Below are 15,389 nucleotides of genomic sequence, written 5' to 3'. Positions count from 1 at the left end.
AGAAAATATAGAAAATAATACTAAACAAACCATACAGAGAAACCGCAAGAAAAGAAAAATCGTATATAAAAAGTATTATATTTATAAAGTAAATCAAATTTGCAGAGTAATTTTCTGTACAAAAAGTAATGATATCCCACCAAAAACATAAATGTAAAAATTGGAGCCGAGTTCAATCGTTGACTTAATTTGCCAAAAAAAGAAATGAGATCTAAATGTGTGCCAAGTTCTGCAGACAGTCCAGAAATTTATTTACAAAGATGTATTAAGTTCTTAGGTTGACTGAAAACTCAATTGTTTTATTTTCCCTTAGAGAACAATGTTTATTCCAAAATATAACTTTTTTAATTTGAATAATATAATTATTTTCACAAAGCAAACAACTAATGGCCTATTGAACCCTATAATTTGATGAGGCTAGTTTTACATACTGTTTATATTTTGTGAGGTTCTAAAAACTAGCCTCATCAAATTATGGGGTTCAATAGGCCATTAGTTGTTTGCTTTGTGAAAATAATTATATTATTCAAATTAAAAAAGTTATATTTTGGAATAAACATTGTTCTCTAAGGGAAAATAAAACAATTGAGTTTTCAGTCAACCTAAGAACTTAATACATCTTTGTAAATAAATTTCTGGACTGTCTGCAGAACTTGGCACACATTTAGATCTCATTTCTTTTTTTGGCAAATTAAGTCAACGATTGAACTCGGCTCCAATTTTTACATTTATGTTTTTGGTGGGATTAGAATTACACAGCGTGCCGTGTAGTTTCCATGAAGGACTAAGATGATAATAACTTGACAAAACGACGAAAACGTGACCAATTACTAAAAATATTTCACCGCAATCATATTGCGTCAAATCATAAAACTTTTTGTTAAAACAACGTGATAAAATAATGTTGAGTTAAATTGAATGTAAAACTAACACAATGATTAACCAATAATACTTCCTACTGAAACAATTCATATTAAGTCTGCCCATAGAATAGAAAGAGACGTCGTCCAATGGACAGTATTATACAATTTACTTCCAATAACACAACGTAGGTAATAGATCACGAAAGTCGACACAAAAAACATTCCAACGTCGAAATGAATGAAAATTAGAAAAGACAATCCGTTAGGCGCTTACACATAGACGTGTAAAGTATAAACTGCGTTCCACCAATGTTCCACCAAAAGTACTCACGTATGTGGTATTTTTAACGTGTAAAGTTAGCAATCTGATGAATTTGATATTCAATAACGGATTTCTAGATTTGTTCATTCTATATTGAGAACCCCTGGTAATGCGATAATTATTGAACATGGAATCTCGTGTCGGTATTTACCAAGTCACGATGGAAACGGACCCCGAAAAAAGTAATAAATAGTTAATGCTATTTTTCTTGTTTTCGTACCTTGCTTTCGCACCTACTTAGTTTTATTTCAACCATAAAATCAAATAAATACCACCTCTTAGTACCTTACTTTTTCGTTAAATCTCTTGCTCAAAATATAATACCCACGCAATCGTTAGCTGTGTGTCAATTTTCAACGAATTGCTCAATGGCCAAGCAGTTTTTTGTTAATGGTATTAATATATCAACCTATATTTTTCCCCTGTTTAACTCGAGCATAATCTATACATAATATAATAAATCTGTAGAAGGGTCAATTCTGTACATTGAAAATATTGAAAAAATAAATACCAGGGGGTGTTACTGGATCGATACCAAACCCAAATATGTGATTAAAAAAATTTTTGTCTGTCTGTCTGTCTGTCTGTCTGTATGTGAAGGCATCACGTGAAAACTAACGGTTCGATTTCGATGAAACTTGGTATAATTATACCTTATTATCCTGGGCGTAAAATAGGATACTTTTTATCCTGGAAAAATACGTTGAAAAAAATTAATCTTAATTTTTCAGTTTTATCCATAGACGTTGTTCTGTAGAACCGCGAACACACGTTGCGTATTATGATAGGCCTAGCCGTATTTGGGTCCAATAGATATTTATAAGATGTCATTGTCAGAGTTACAGGTTACTCAAAATGGAGAAATAAACCATCCACGCGAAGACCGACATCCGCGCGGACGGAGTCGCGGGCGGAAGCTAGTAAATAATAATAATATGATATGACACGACCCAGCCGAAAGCGCGAAAGTTTCAGTTTTTTACTTTTCGCACAAACGGCGGGATTAATCCTTTTTCAGGACCATTTTATTAATTGCCAAACGGAAATATAAGTATATTAAGAAGAGCTGGAACGTCAACACATTTACACATTGCACATGTTAGGCCGGGAGATACTGACACAAAATTTCGGGTCATTTGTAACAGGATGGCGGTCTAGAGGGGTCTTACTTATCCGACGAGTGTGACTTACGCCCACGCGACTAGTCCGCCGGTACCAGCGTTCTGACCATCATTTTTCTTTTTGTCATTGCGTAATAAGACCTCTGTAGAACCGCCATTCTGTTACAAATGACCCGAAATTTTGTGTCAGTATCTCCCGGCCTATGTATGTGTCATATTTTGCAATTGTTTATAAATACAGGGTGATGTAATTGGTGTAGTACGAATATCTAAAAATCTATGAAGAATTTTGTGGTACAGTAAATGGAAGAATTATATACTATTTTACAGTATTTAATAAAATCATTTAATTTTTTGTTCATTTTCATTAGAAATGTCAATTTTTCTCACCAAGGTGGAAATTTGGATGATAAGGATCTTGTTAGAAAAATATAAATTTTGACTAAAATCGGCATTTTTTTTTTCAAAAATCAAATTACTAATTAATAATCAAAGTTATCCACATTATTAAAAAAATAAGCCAAACTATACACAATTTTTACTTGATGCAATCCTCAAAGATCATGGACATAGTGTATTGCGCCTTCCACCGTACCATCCAGAACTCAACCCAATAAAGTTACTATGGGGCATAATTAAAGGGAAAGTAGCATCACAAAATGTGAACTTTAACTTGAAAACTGTGGAAGAATTATTTAGAAAGGAAGCAAATGCCATTAGTTTGGATATGTTTAGTGACGTTTGGAGAAAGACGCGAGAACATGAGGAAAAATATATTCAATTAGAACCAAAAGTATATAATTACACTGACTCATTTATAATAACATTAAGAAATTCCGACGGCGAAACATCGAGTTCTTCGAGCGATGAAAGTTTCAGTGAAGTAGAAGATTACGATTATGATTAAATAGATTCTTCTTCTTCTCTATAGATACTGCTTTCTGAATTGGTGGTAAATGTTAAAACTGTTAAACTGTTATGACGATTCAAAAGTGCTTCTAGAAGAAGTCTAATAGTATAAATGTTTGAGTTTGAGTTTAAAACCAATAGTGTGAAAATTATACAATAAACATGTAACATATATTTGTTAGCGCGTATTACGTACTTACTACAAAATATATAATGTGGAGGAAGGAAGGTGGAATTCCTCCATCGAAAAAGGGAGGATCCTCGACCAGTCAACTCGACTGGCCGGCCGTAAAGGCCCCGATGGATGATATCGGAAAGTTGTATATATATTTATCTCTGTAGCGAAAACATTTCGCTTGCGCGATTCAGAGCGAGGTGTCGCTACAATAATATTTCTTAGATATTTTTACTCGACCAAAGTCAGGACAAGACTGCTCCGCAACTGCAGAAGACGTCCGTTATTTAAATCATTATCAAAACAACCATCCGTGTGTTGGGACTTGGGAGTGAGCGCACGTGTTATTTGTATTGTTTTTATGACCTGAAATTTAATTATTATTTGATAATTGAATTATTATTAATACTTTTATCCAATTGATTATTTTTAGAATAAATAATTAAGTTCATCAATTGATTTACTTTTAAATTATAATTTTACAGGTAAATTATGAGAGCTTTCATAATTATATTTGCATATATTTATCTACAACGCACCCATTTTACAATTCAAGTCTAAAATGAAACTAGAGTCGCATTTATTTTTGAACATACTGTAAGTGAAATTGCATAAGTGTGAGTACTGTGAACATGCCAGCTTTCCTTAATTGACCGATACATCCAGTATTGCGCGACGATTGGCCGCCTATGAGCCGACGTAAAAGTCACACTATGACGATATTTTACGTCTCTTATGTCGCCTCTACACATAGGCCAGCGCATTCGCCAGCGCGCTGGCGGTGCGCTTGCAAACGCGCTTGTGAGTAATCCACACATTGGAAGGTCGTTCAGTATGGTTTGGTTCGAGCCAATGTGCGGACGGATTCAAAATGGATGTAACAAACAAAGAAATAAACACACTTTCACATTTAAAATATTAAAATAATATTAAAGTAGGATGCTCTTTGTGAAGTAAAACATTGTGAGGAAAACGGCATATCCAAGAACCTTATTTATTTGGCTTTACTTTTAATACAACATTTTTATTTTATGGTACTTATTTTTGGGTTCCACAGGCAGTTTTCGCTCTGAAAGAGCTCAATAAATTTAAATGTTTCCTCGTTACTCATATTGTTTGCCATTTTGTCAAGTTAGGTGTTAATTCGCCGCAAGAAAAAAACGTGCACTCCTGATCGCTGCTACAGTCAAAGACCAAACTGATCGCGCGGCCAATGTGTGGATGGTGCGCCAAGCGACAAGGGTCCTTTGAAGTTGCCGACACCGCACGGCAAGCTCGCAAGCGCGCTGGCCAACGTTCAAATACCTACCGCCAGTGCGCATTTCGCCCGTTCTACACATAGACAAGTGCATGTGCCAACGCGATTGCCAACGCGTTGGCCTATGTGTAGTGCCGGCATTACAAAAATGAAAAATTCAAGGAGAATACACAATAAGAAGTGTGATTTCGCAATTAACACGCGAATCAACGTTTTATTTCGATATCTAAAGATACGACATTTTGGAGGTCGGGGATGGATATTGGTATTTAAAATAGACAATAATGTGTGGGCCAAAGGACATTAAAAAAATTACGTTAAAGCAAATAGCATTTGTGGCATTTTGGGAACGCGCTGCACGGGAAAACCGTAGCGGGTTGCCGGAGCGTCTCGTGGCCCACACTAGATCCAACTTAGTGCTCTTTGCTTACGAGAAAGGCCATGAGATCATAACTTACAGGGCGCGGCGAGCGAGCATGCGACTCACCTGCAACAAAATACACATACTTGAGACCAACTTAGGATCAAAATGACATATCACGCAATTTGTGGGACAATGTGGCCGTGGATAAATTATTCAAATATTACATTAACAAAAATCAACATATTTTTTTCTAGACCTTGTTTATAATGACACATGTTGGACTCCCTAACGAAATCTTATATTCTGTAGGACAAATATTTTTTCACGTTATTTTCATGAACAAATAAAAATGGGGTTAGTAATCATTTTTAAAATTCGTCAAATCAACTTAATTTATCCTTACTATTCCTATTTAGCAACATTAACTACTTTAAGGATAAAAGTTGCATAAGACTATTTGAAAGGAGTGCACAATTTAGAATATTGAGCTCATTTTATCCGGTCGTTTTGGAAATGTTCATTTTCTAAATCAGTGTATGAAAAAAAACTTTTATTAACTTAACGGGCTGATGTCTGATAGTTTGCATTCTCTTCAGCTTTTTTGTACGGAACCTTTAGGGCGGCGTACACAGACCGCTTCGACCAGTACTGTTAAGACCGACGGCTTAAAGCCGCGACCGCGCGGTGAACTAATGGGGAATATTCATGTTTTTCTTTTTTGTCTTAAATTAATAGTTTACTATTTTATAACGTAGAAAAAAATATTAAGGGGCTTCAAAATACTCTAGATATTTTTAAAAATGAAATTTAAAACTTTTAAAAAATGTAAGCAGTTCAAACGCCGCCATTGTACGCGCGCTTTGCGTGACGTCACATGACACGTCCAGTGGGTTTACTATGGATGGACTTATGGATTACCTTGTGTTTACTATGGAGTATGGAGTGATGATTCATACAATGTCGTGTCAAATGACGTCACATTTCGTTCGACCAGTGGTGGCGCGTTCTGGCAGTTTGAATTTCGCTCACTTATTTTGCACTTTTTGAATATTATTTTAGGGGTTAAAATAAAAAGTAAATAAAAAAAATCCTTTTCATTATAATATTACGATAATAAGTATTCGAGAAAAAAATATTTTAGGCCATTTAAAATTTTATGCATATTCCCTTCACTGCCGTACACGGACTGCTCGAGCAGTCGCGACCACTTCAAGCTGTCAACTGCGCGATTTGTAGTGACAGCTCGAGCAGTCCGTGTACGTCGCTCAGCCGTTAACTGCTCGAGCAGTGAGCAGTCTTTGCACGGCTGGTGTCACGAGTACGGCTCGCACTTGACAGATTTTTTACTTTGATGGTTGTTTTATTTATTTTTTTATTTACGTAAATTTAATCTACAGTTATTGACGCTATTAGTTGTTTACTAGATTGCGTTATTGTCAGGCGCGTAGCTACCGCCGTATCTGCCGTATCAATTATACGGGGCCCCCGCGCCAAGGGGGCCCCCAGCGTGCGTAAGCAAAAATTACTAAAAACTTCCCAAATTTTTTTTTTCAGAAATGATAAAAGTAAAAAAAAGCTATTTCTGGCCTACTGTGTATATTTAATTTGAATTGTTTGTAAAAATTTTGGAATAAGCGACAGATAGATAATATTATGAAAATAGATAGATATTATGATGAATAAATATTTATTTTAATTTTATGCAAACATTTTTTTTCTTTTGTGAGAAATCTACCTTTCCTAAGGGCCCCCAAACAAATTTTTATACGGGGCCCCGCCAAGGCACGCTACGCTTCTGGTTATTGTTGATTGATACTGAATCAAAATGGTATACAATTTCTACAGATAAAAATGCTATGATAGTTTGTATACACTATACATTATTTATCTCGATTAGTTAGCCTTGTTTGATATTAAAACGAAATGAATAGAGGTGAAAATTTTATATTTAGAATAACAGCTAATACTTATATTCTTCGTAAACTACAACACGCAAATGTTGTAATGAATTTATGATCGGTTCGTGCAAGAAGGCTAGCAAGTGGCGTAATTAGGCACGCGACAAAGTCAAGTGGAGCCAATCACAGGCACCCGGAGGCACCAGTGGGCCGCTCTACCGGACCTCACCGGCCGCGGTACCAGTCTTTTTTACAAAATATGCTTTTTAAGGACTAGGAAAATCGGGTCAAATCCTATCCAAGTACAGTGTACACAATCATAATCTATACTAATATTATAAAGCTGAAGAGTTTGTTTGTTTGTTTGAACGCGCTAATCTCGGGAACTATTGATTCGATTTGAAAAATTCTTTGGGAACTATATTTTCTATCACCAAAATTTATATTTGTCATCAAGTTGTATCACCTAATAAATAGATCTATCACCACGAAATATTTTCGTTCTCAGATAAACAAAAATTGTTCCCAGGTATGAATTATCAAATTAATGCTAATATATGTGTAAAATAAGAGATCGATAACCAATAAAATTATATTGCATTACATGAATATAAACTTCGTTCTTATAATAACAGTTTTGTTACTTAAATAATAGCTCTGTGCTCAGAATGGTAGATCTGTCACCAAATAAATCGATTATCGATCCCTGACTGCGACTCCTTTTTATTTGATATTTTGTCACCTATACAGTAGTAACATTTTATTTCGTTCAGGTAATAAATTAATAGTATTCGTTATCAATTTAATACATCAATTTATAATTTTAATGAAAAAATGATCAAATCGGCGGAGACAAATTGGCGCACTTTAAAAATTGACATGTGCAAAGTTGCAAACATAATATTATCGGATTAGCCATACGCTTAAAGCTGGCCAACCCCCCACCAGAAGCAAAAAAATGTGCCTAGCGGCCAGAAAAGAAAAAGGGGGCGCCCTTCGAAATCTAAACCATTGCCGATTATTCAGTGATTACTGTTTTTTAACAATAAATATTGATTATTTTAACTTTAATTAAGTGTTTTATCTACAATTATGCTAACCATTAGCCAGCTATTAAACCAGAGCTGATTATTTAGTGGTTATTATTTTTAAGAATAAATATTGATTATTTTAACTTTTAGTAACATAATATGATTTATTGGTGATCTGTTTAAATTAGTTTGCTTAAATACTTATTAGGACACACCTATTATAATACATACAAAAACATTTATTTGGTACTAGACCTTATATCTCAGGATTTTAGGTGATTTATTGTGGAACTGATTTTGCATTGTTTGGTGATTACATTTTGGTGACAGATCTACTATTTTGAGGACAAACCCTATTATTTAAGAAACACAAAACTAATTAAATTGGTGATAGCTTAAATGATACCCAAATTCTTTCGGTGTTAGATAGCCCTTTTATCGAGGAAGGTTATAGGCTACTATATCATCACGCTACGACATTCAGGAGTGGAGCCACGGGGGTGAAACCGCGCGGAGCAGCTAGTCAAGTATAAACTACTAGCTTTTCGCCCGCGTCTTCGCCCGCGTTTTCAAAGGAAAACCCGCATAGTTCCCGTTCCGGTGGGATTTCCGAGATAAAACCTATTCTATGTGTTAATCCAAGTTATCCTCTATATGTGTGCCAAATTTCATTATAATCGGTTCAGTAGTACATACAAACCTTTCCTCTTTATAATATTATATTTATATATAGTAATAATATAATACTATATATAGTATATACTATATAGTATAGAAGTATAGACTAGTATAGATTAGTATAGATGTAAGTATTGAAATTTTGAATTTATATGTACATATGAATTCTTGGTAAAATTTTGATAAAATTATTCTGGGCTATCTAGGTACATAGCCCTAAAAATTATTTATTTTTGTCAATGACTGCAATTGCTGAAGAATGGTCAAGGTCGTTATCTATATATTTTATGTGTCTAATAAGCTGCAGGTAACGAGGCGATGCATATATTACCTTTATCTACCTTCCCATAGCACCAATGATTTTGGAACCATAATGTAAACAAAGCATTTCGTATGAAGTAAAATTCAAATAAATATTACAAAAATTAATACATGTTTATAAATTAATTTATGGCAATAAATATACAACCATTATGAAAGAAACATTTTTTTCTAAAAATCTTGTAATCAAGGTTTTACAATAAATCTTACGTCACCTTGCATAGTCGCATTGTATATTTCCGTAAGAGCGTTTTCACATTGTCCGGTCCGATATCGGATATCGGACGCCGATAGCCGATATCCGATATCGGAGGCTAAGTAAAATGTATGATTTACGTACCTGTCTTTCACATTGTCCGGTCCGATATCGGATATCGGAGCCAACACCGATATTCCCGTGAACTATCGGACGATAATGTTCAGTGTTACCAGCTCAATTTTCGAAAAGGTAGTATACCAACAGCAAAAAAAGCACTAGTTTGTGTATTTTCAGTCATTTCTAGGCGCTAAATGTAAAAAAAAAATCCTTTCATTTACTTTAAACCTTTTTATTAAGAAAACATTCATTTAAGTATTTAAAGGCATTAAAAATACGATTTATACGGGAGCTATTTTAATATCGTCCTATAATATACGGCAATTGGCTGAACTGAAGTAAACAAAAATATATTGTGTTCTTAAATTCAACCGTATCTTCGAAATATTAGTATCTTTTATCTTTATTTACTCATTCTGCCTCGCTCCTCCTCCTACTCGGACTACTGTTGTGCTGTAAGCTGTTTATTGTATTGTTGTCATTGAGTCACAGATTTAGTGCTTTGTTTTAGCGCCGATATCAAACCTGTATAATAAATAGCACATCTAAATAATATTAAGTAATTAATAATATCAAATCTTTTTTATATTTTACTTTTCCAGCTGTTTTTGAAGTCGGTTTCTTTATTGTAGTTATTTTTACTGTATGTACAACTACGATCTATCAGTTGATTTTTTTTAAATCAAACCCTTTTTATTGAAAAGAAAATTTACAATACGGCAATTTTGTTTAGTTTTCTCTAAAATTTCAGAATTAGAATGCGGCAACCCTTAGACTAAGGATTGGTCTCCGCGCGCGCGCTACGACTAGATACCGCTCCACCTAAAAACAATAGCTCCGTGAGTGCGGCAACTCAGTTCTGTAGTGTGTGTAAGGCAATTTGTAAGGACGCTAGTGTGTGTGAAGAATTGTACTGCCAGCTACATAAATTTTACCCCATAAATGGGAAATGGGCTATCTTGGAAAGAAGTTTGAAAAATATTTTCATTTCATTTTGGCCTTGCCGGGAATCGAACCCATGAACATGTGACTCAAATCCACTTGCGATGCCACTATACTATCACAAAGGTTTTTTAAAAGTAAAAAAGCAGTAATAAAAAAATAACATATGAGTCAGTTAAACAAGGTTAAACAGAAATAAATTATTGTTATTATCATTTTTTTTATAATATGCGTTAGTACCTAATACTCCTAATAGTATTGAAAAAAAAAAAACATTATGAATAAAATAAGTTCAAATTAAAAGTGTGTTTTTGGGATATGCAGTACGGCAACACTAAATGGCGTCGTATTTTCGTAAACAACATTTTCAAAGTACAGGTGAAATATCGAATAATACGATTATTCCTGATGTTACGTGATCCCAGTGTCTTTCTTATTATTTGTTGTATTTTTTTTAAACAGTTTTATGGCACAAACAGGCATTTTACTTCAGGTTTTGTCCAAAATCTTTAGAAACTATCGGTACACCCTCTCCACACAATGCTCGTGACACGACTGGCTCGGGTACGCCGATTTCGGCGTACTTTTAGTTGCCGCATTTTTCGAGTACGCCGGCGGTATCTAGTCGTAGCGTGCGCGGAGACCAATCCATAATCTAAGGCGGCGACCCTAAATTTTGTCAAGAACGCGCGGCGACTTTTGAGCTTGTTTACTATTTTGGTTGTCATGGCTATATTATTATTAGTCTGTGGTACTATGTACATTGCGGAATCTGTGACTGTGAATTAGTTTAGTTTAATTTATTTCTGTTTAAATATTTGCACCCCCAGATATTAGGTAGAATGTACATATTAGCACTATAAAATTGTAATAACAGCACCTACATTTGTAAATGTAATTTGAATTTGTATTTGCTAGTTTCGTCGCTTTAATACTGAGTTGAATTTTTTTTTTATTTTATTTGTATAAGAACATAACAGTCATACATGATTTAATATAAAAAAGTTCTAAAATTCACTACGACCACACAACATGTTCTAATAATAAAAAAAGAAAAACAGCATATAAAAAAACAAGCCTCACAATGAAGTTGAATATTGAAACTAGATTCTGACTCTGCAGAGGGTACAAATCCATACTCCGCAGTCAGCAGATTAAACCGGTTTGAAAAACATCAGTTTATTTATTACTATTTATTTCATTTAAAATAAAGTTTATTTTTTGTAACACAAATGCATCCACTGTTTATTTTAATTCCCAATATATCTACTTTTCCAGTTTCTGGCAACACTCATGTTATCGGGACGATATTATCGGATAATGTGAAAGGGCAAATTGTGTCCGATATCGGATATCGGCTATCGGCTTCCGATATCCGATATCGGATCGGATAATGTGAAAACGCTCTAAGTGTGTCGCCTAACATAAGCAATGTGTCATAAAGTGGAAAGAGGGGCGGCGAGGTACGCGCGCGGGGAGCCGTGACGTCACTCAGGTGGAGGAAGGTGATAACGCGCGATAGGCCGATAAGCGCAAGAGCGCTGACGATTTCGAAATCCGAGAAGTAAATGGGTCGATGGCGAATCATCGCTCACTGTGAAGAAACACAACTACACAACGGATCCGTCACCCGTTCCGCCCGTCGCGAAGTGCACCGAGTGGAACGATTCGCACCTGCAGAAACAGGAGACGGTGTCGTCGGCGTCGAACGGGAGCGCCGCGGCAGGCGGCGGCGAGGCGGGCACGCTCCTGTACTTGACGTGCAGCACGCGGCGGGCCGCGCGCGCGCCGCTGCGACGTAAGATGCCCACGGGCCAGCGCGAGCCGTCCGCGCTCATCGCGCTGCAGTTGCTGGGCACGTAGCGCGCCGCGGTCGAGTGCGAGTGGCGACTGAGCGCGCGCCGCCGCCGCACCGCGTCGCTGACATCACGCCTTATCGCACCTGAGCGACGACCTCGGTTACCTTGTATCTTCTAATGTTGCCTCGCTAACTGTCATATTGTTGCTTTTCTTTGTGACGACCATCATAACATGGTTTTTTCTTCATTGATTGGACAATGTGAAAGCCTGGCGTATAACAACGTAGTCCACACTACATATTATGTCATTACTCTTCCACTTCTCTTTGCATCTACAAGTGCATTTTTATATTGTGTTTGTATCCCTTTCGATAGACTTCAAAAAAAAGGAGGAGGTTCTCAATTCGGGCGGTACATTTTTTTTACTTTTATGTATGTACATCGATTGCGCCGCATTTTCTGAACCGATTTACGTGATTCTATTTTCTTTGATGCGGAATAGTTTCGAATTGGTCCCATAAAAATTTGATTCAAATTCATTTATTATCAGAACATCATAGGTCCACTTGTTAGTAATTTCTTAATTACTATGTTAGTACATTTCATTCAATTATTATCATTATCACTTTACAATTTATATATTATCATTGTTTTTTTATTATTTACTAGATTTCCTTTTTCTTATTATTTCTTATTCCTATTTCTTATTATTTACTAGATTTTCATTTTTGTTGGATCTCGATGACTTAAATTAAAATCTAGCAAGTAACTTTGATTCACTTCCCGATTACCGATTGAGCTGATATTTTGTATATGTATATAACTAAATTGGATAGCGAAGAAAAATTATCATGGTATAGATCTGGAAGGTGGCTGTAGGAACTCAGCAATTAATTGACTCAACCTTATCATGTTTGGGCTCGTTTGATTTGTGTTGCAAGCACTTTAGTGCAGGTGGTAACTACAAGTGCCACTAAAGTGGCCATAGCAACTATTTGATGATACAAAAATACACTATAAAGTATTAAATAAAAATAACTTGTTTAAAAAAAAATGACTTCAAAAACGGAGAAGTAAAAAATAAAAAAGATTTGATATTATTAATTACTGCATATGATATTATTCCGATGTGCTATTTACTAAATAGGTTTATGTAAATTAAAATTTAAAAATCATTACAATGCTCTTGTTTTAAAGAACTACCACCAAGATCTCAGTAAATACCAACAATATCATTTAAATATTCAAATTTCATGTTTGTTATACATATTATGATTGATTTTAGAACTTACATTCAGTAGTTACATTTTGTTTTATTTTAAGTAAGGATTTCATAGTCATGCGATATGTGTTCTTACCACAATATAATATATTATACCTATACTAGGTTGTTTTTAAGTCACTAAATCTAATTGACATTCTATGGGAGAAGTTAATAACACTAAAACTAAGTTATGTTTTACCTCAACAATATTTTACGTGGCAGTCGAGCATGCTTCGGCACTACAACACAGTGGCAGTAACATGTTATTGCCACTGTGTTTTGTGCTATGAGTTTATGAATGAAGGCTAATCCTTTTCCACAACCTACTCAGTCCTTTATTTGTATCATAAGTTCTATCTGTATCACTTTTCCTTTATAAGCTGGCAACCCTTTTCAGAGGCTGGACCTCCGCAAATGTGTATTTCAAGCACATGCTGCCTCCACAGAGTATCTACTTCAATTTGGAACTTAACATTCGTTATTATATTGTGATCCTTTTGTGGAGACTAGTGCGTCCATTCGTCATGTAAGGTCTGATGTAGTTATGAAATTTATTATTTTCCAGACATTTCTCCCAGTCACTCGGGTAGAATTTATAAAAAGTTAATAATGTATATAATTAATATCTGTACACTATACTCAGCTTCGTATAAGACATCATAAAATATTGTAATTCTGTATAACAGCAAAGCAAGTATGAAAAGAAAATGCCGATAAACTATACTCTAAAAGTCTGCCTTATCACTCACCCCATGAACCAGTCGACGGTGTCCCGCAGGTACTCCGGGAGTCGCTCCAGTTTGACGGATTACCGGATTCCCGAACTGAACAAAAACAAATCACGTCGGTGGATCCGACACACCTCGATAACTAGCTACACTGGTTCACAACTCTTTCCATCACGTTACTAAAGTCTAAGCATCGAACTACAATAACTGTTCCTTCTAAAACTTTGCCAATTAGAGCGTGTCACAGTCACCAAGTTATTTTAGTTTTTCACGAAAGCAGCTGAGCCGAAAGCGCCATGTTGCGCAACTTTATTTATTTATAAGTGGAAATTAAATCATAATTTAACTAAAATAGGTAATAAAACTACATTATCATTTCATTGTATATGTGTATAATATATTGTAACTGCATTGTAAATTTATAAATGTTTAAATTTTATGTGAATGAATGTGATATTAAAAACAACATGTAAATTATCTGAAAATGTTGGCAGCATTGAATATTGAAGTTGAACTTTAACTCAATATTGCCAGTAATCATGATCTAGAATAAAGTACGATTACTCACGATTCAATTTCAGTAACAATCTGTTGACACAATCTGCAGTGAGCTGACACTTGACAGATTGTGTCGTGAATAGTATAGTTGAGGGCACGTTGGGGGCGTAACCCAACATGTTGCGTATTGGATCGGCGCGGAAGCAACCCGACAAATTGTCTCAGCAGATTGTGTGCGTGTTGAAACGTGAGTATTGTGATTGCTCCAATCTCGGCTCAATCGCGCTGCCGCGTTAATCGCAAAATGGCGGTTTTGAGATAAACGCGGGAAAGACATTTTTACATATTTGAGGAAGATGTTTATATTTTAAAGCCGTTTATACTTTATAGCCCTTGAAATCTATCAATAAAATTGGAAAAAATACAAGCTTTACAAAGATAATTATCTTATATTTCATAAATTGTATATCCAATAATAATGCGTATTATTGCGTTGAGGTTTAGCATCAGGCCAGGCATCAACGTGACGTGCACACGTTGTGGCAAGCAATCGCGGAATGAAATTGTGTCATCAGATTGAGGGTTGGATGAATCGTGAGTAGAGAACGCTCAATCGCGACTGCAACAAATTGTTTCAGCAGATTGTTGGTTGTGTTGAACCGTGAGTAGGGCCTTTAAGTAGCCTACTCACGATTCAATTTCAGTATCAATCTGTTGACACAATCTGCAGTGAGCTGACAGATTGTGTCGTGAATAGTGTAGTTGAGGGCACGTTGGGGGCGTAACCCAACATGTTGCGTATTGGATCGGCGCGGAAGCAACCCGACAAATTGTCTCAGCAGATTGTGTGCGTGTTGGAACGTGAGTATTGTGATTGCTCCAATCTCGGCTCAATCGCGCTG

The 15,389-nt window shown here is 35.5% G+C and overlaps 1 protein-coding gene across 4 annotated transcripts in view; it reads right to left on the bottom strand.

The window, feature by feature from the left end:
• LOC123691591 (MOB kinase activator-like 2) overlaps positions 1-14,406 on the bottom strand; it is a 51,954-nt gene extending 37,548 nt beyond the window's left edge. Inside the window, exons 1-2 of one of the 4 annotated variants that reach the window (XM_045636050.1) lie at positions 14,011-14,406; positions 5,107-5,135 (exon numbers count right to left, since the gene is read on the bottom strand). Coding sequence is in view for 2 of the 4 variants with exons in the window: in XM_045636047.1 (XP_045492003.1) it covers positions 11,873-12,036 (164 nt within the window). In the remaining 2 variants the exon portion in view is untranslated. Of the gene's footprint in view, positions 1-5,106; positions 5,136-11,872; positions 12,049-14,010 lie in introns of those variants that run through there. The other 3 variants (XM_045636051.1, XM_045636052.1, XM_045636047.1) reach the window with 3 other exon arrangements.
• Positions 14,407-15,389: the final 983 nt, after the last annotated feature.

This window comes from Colias croceus, chromosome 5 (genome assembly GCF_905220415.1).
Source record: "Colias croceus chromosome 5, ilColCroc2.1".
In the NCBI taxonomy this organism is placed as follows: domain Eukaryota; kingdom Metazoa; phylum Arthropoda; class Insecta; order Lepidoptera; family Pieridae; genus Colias; species Colias croceus.
The sequence above is the reverse complement of the archived record's forward strand: the minus strand, read 5'-3'. Positions and strand labels throughout refer to the sequence as shown.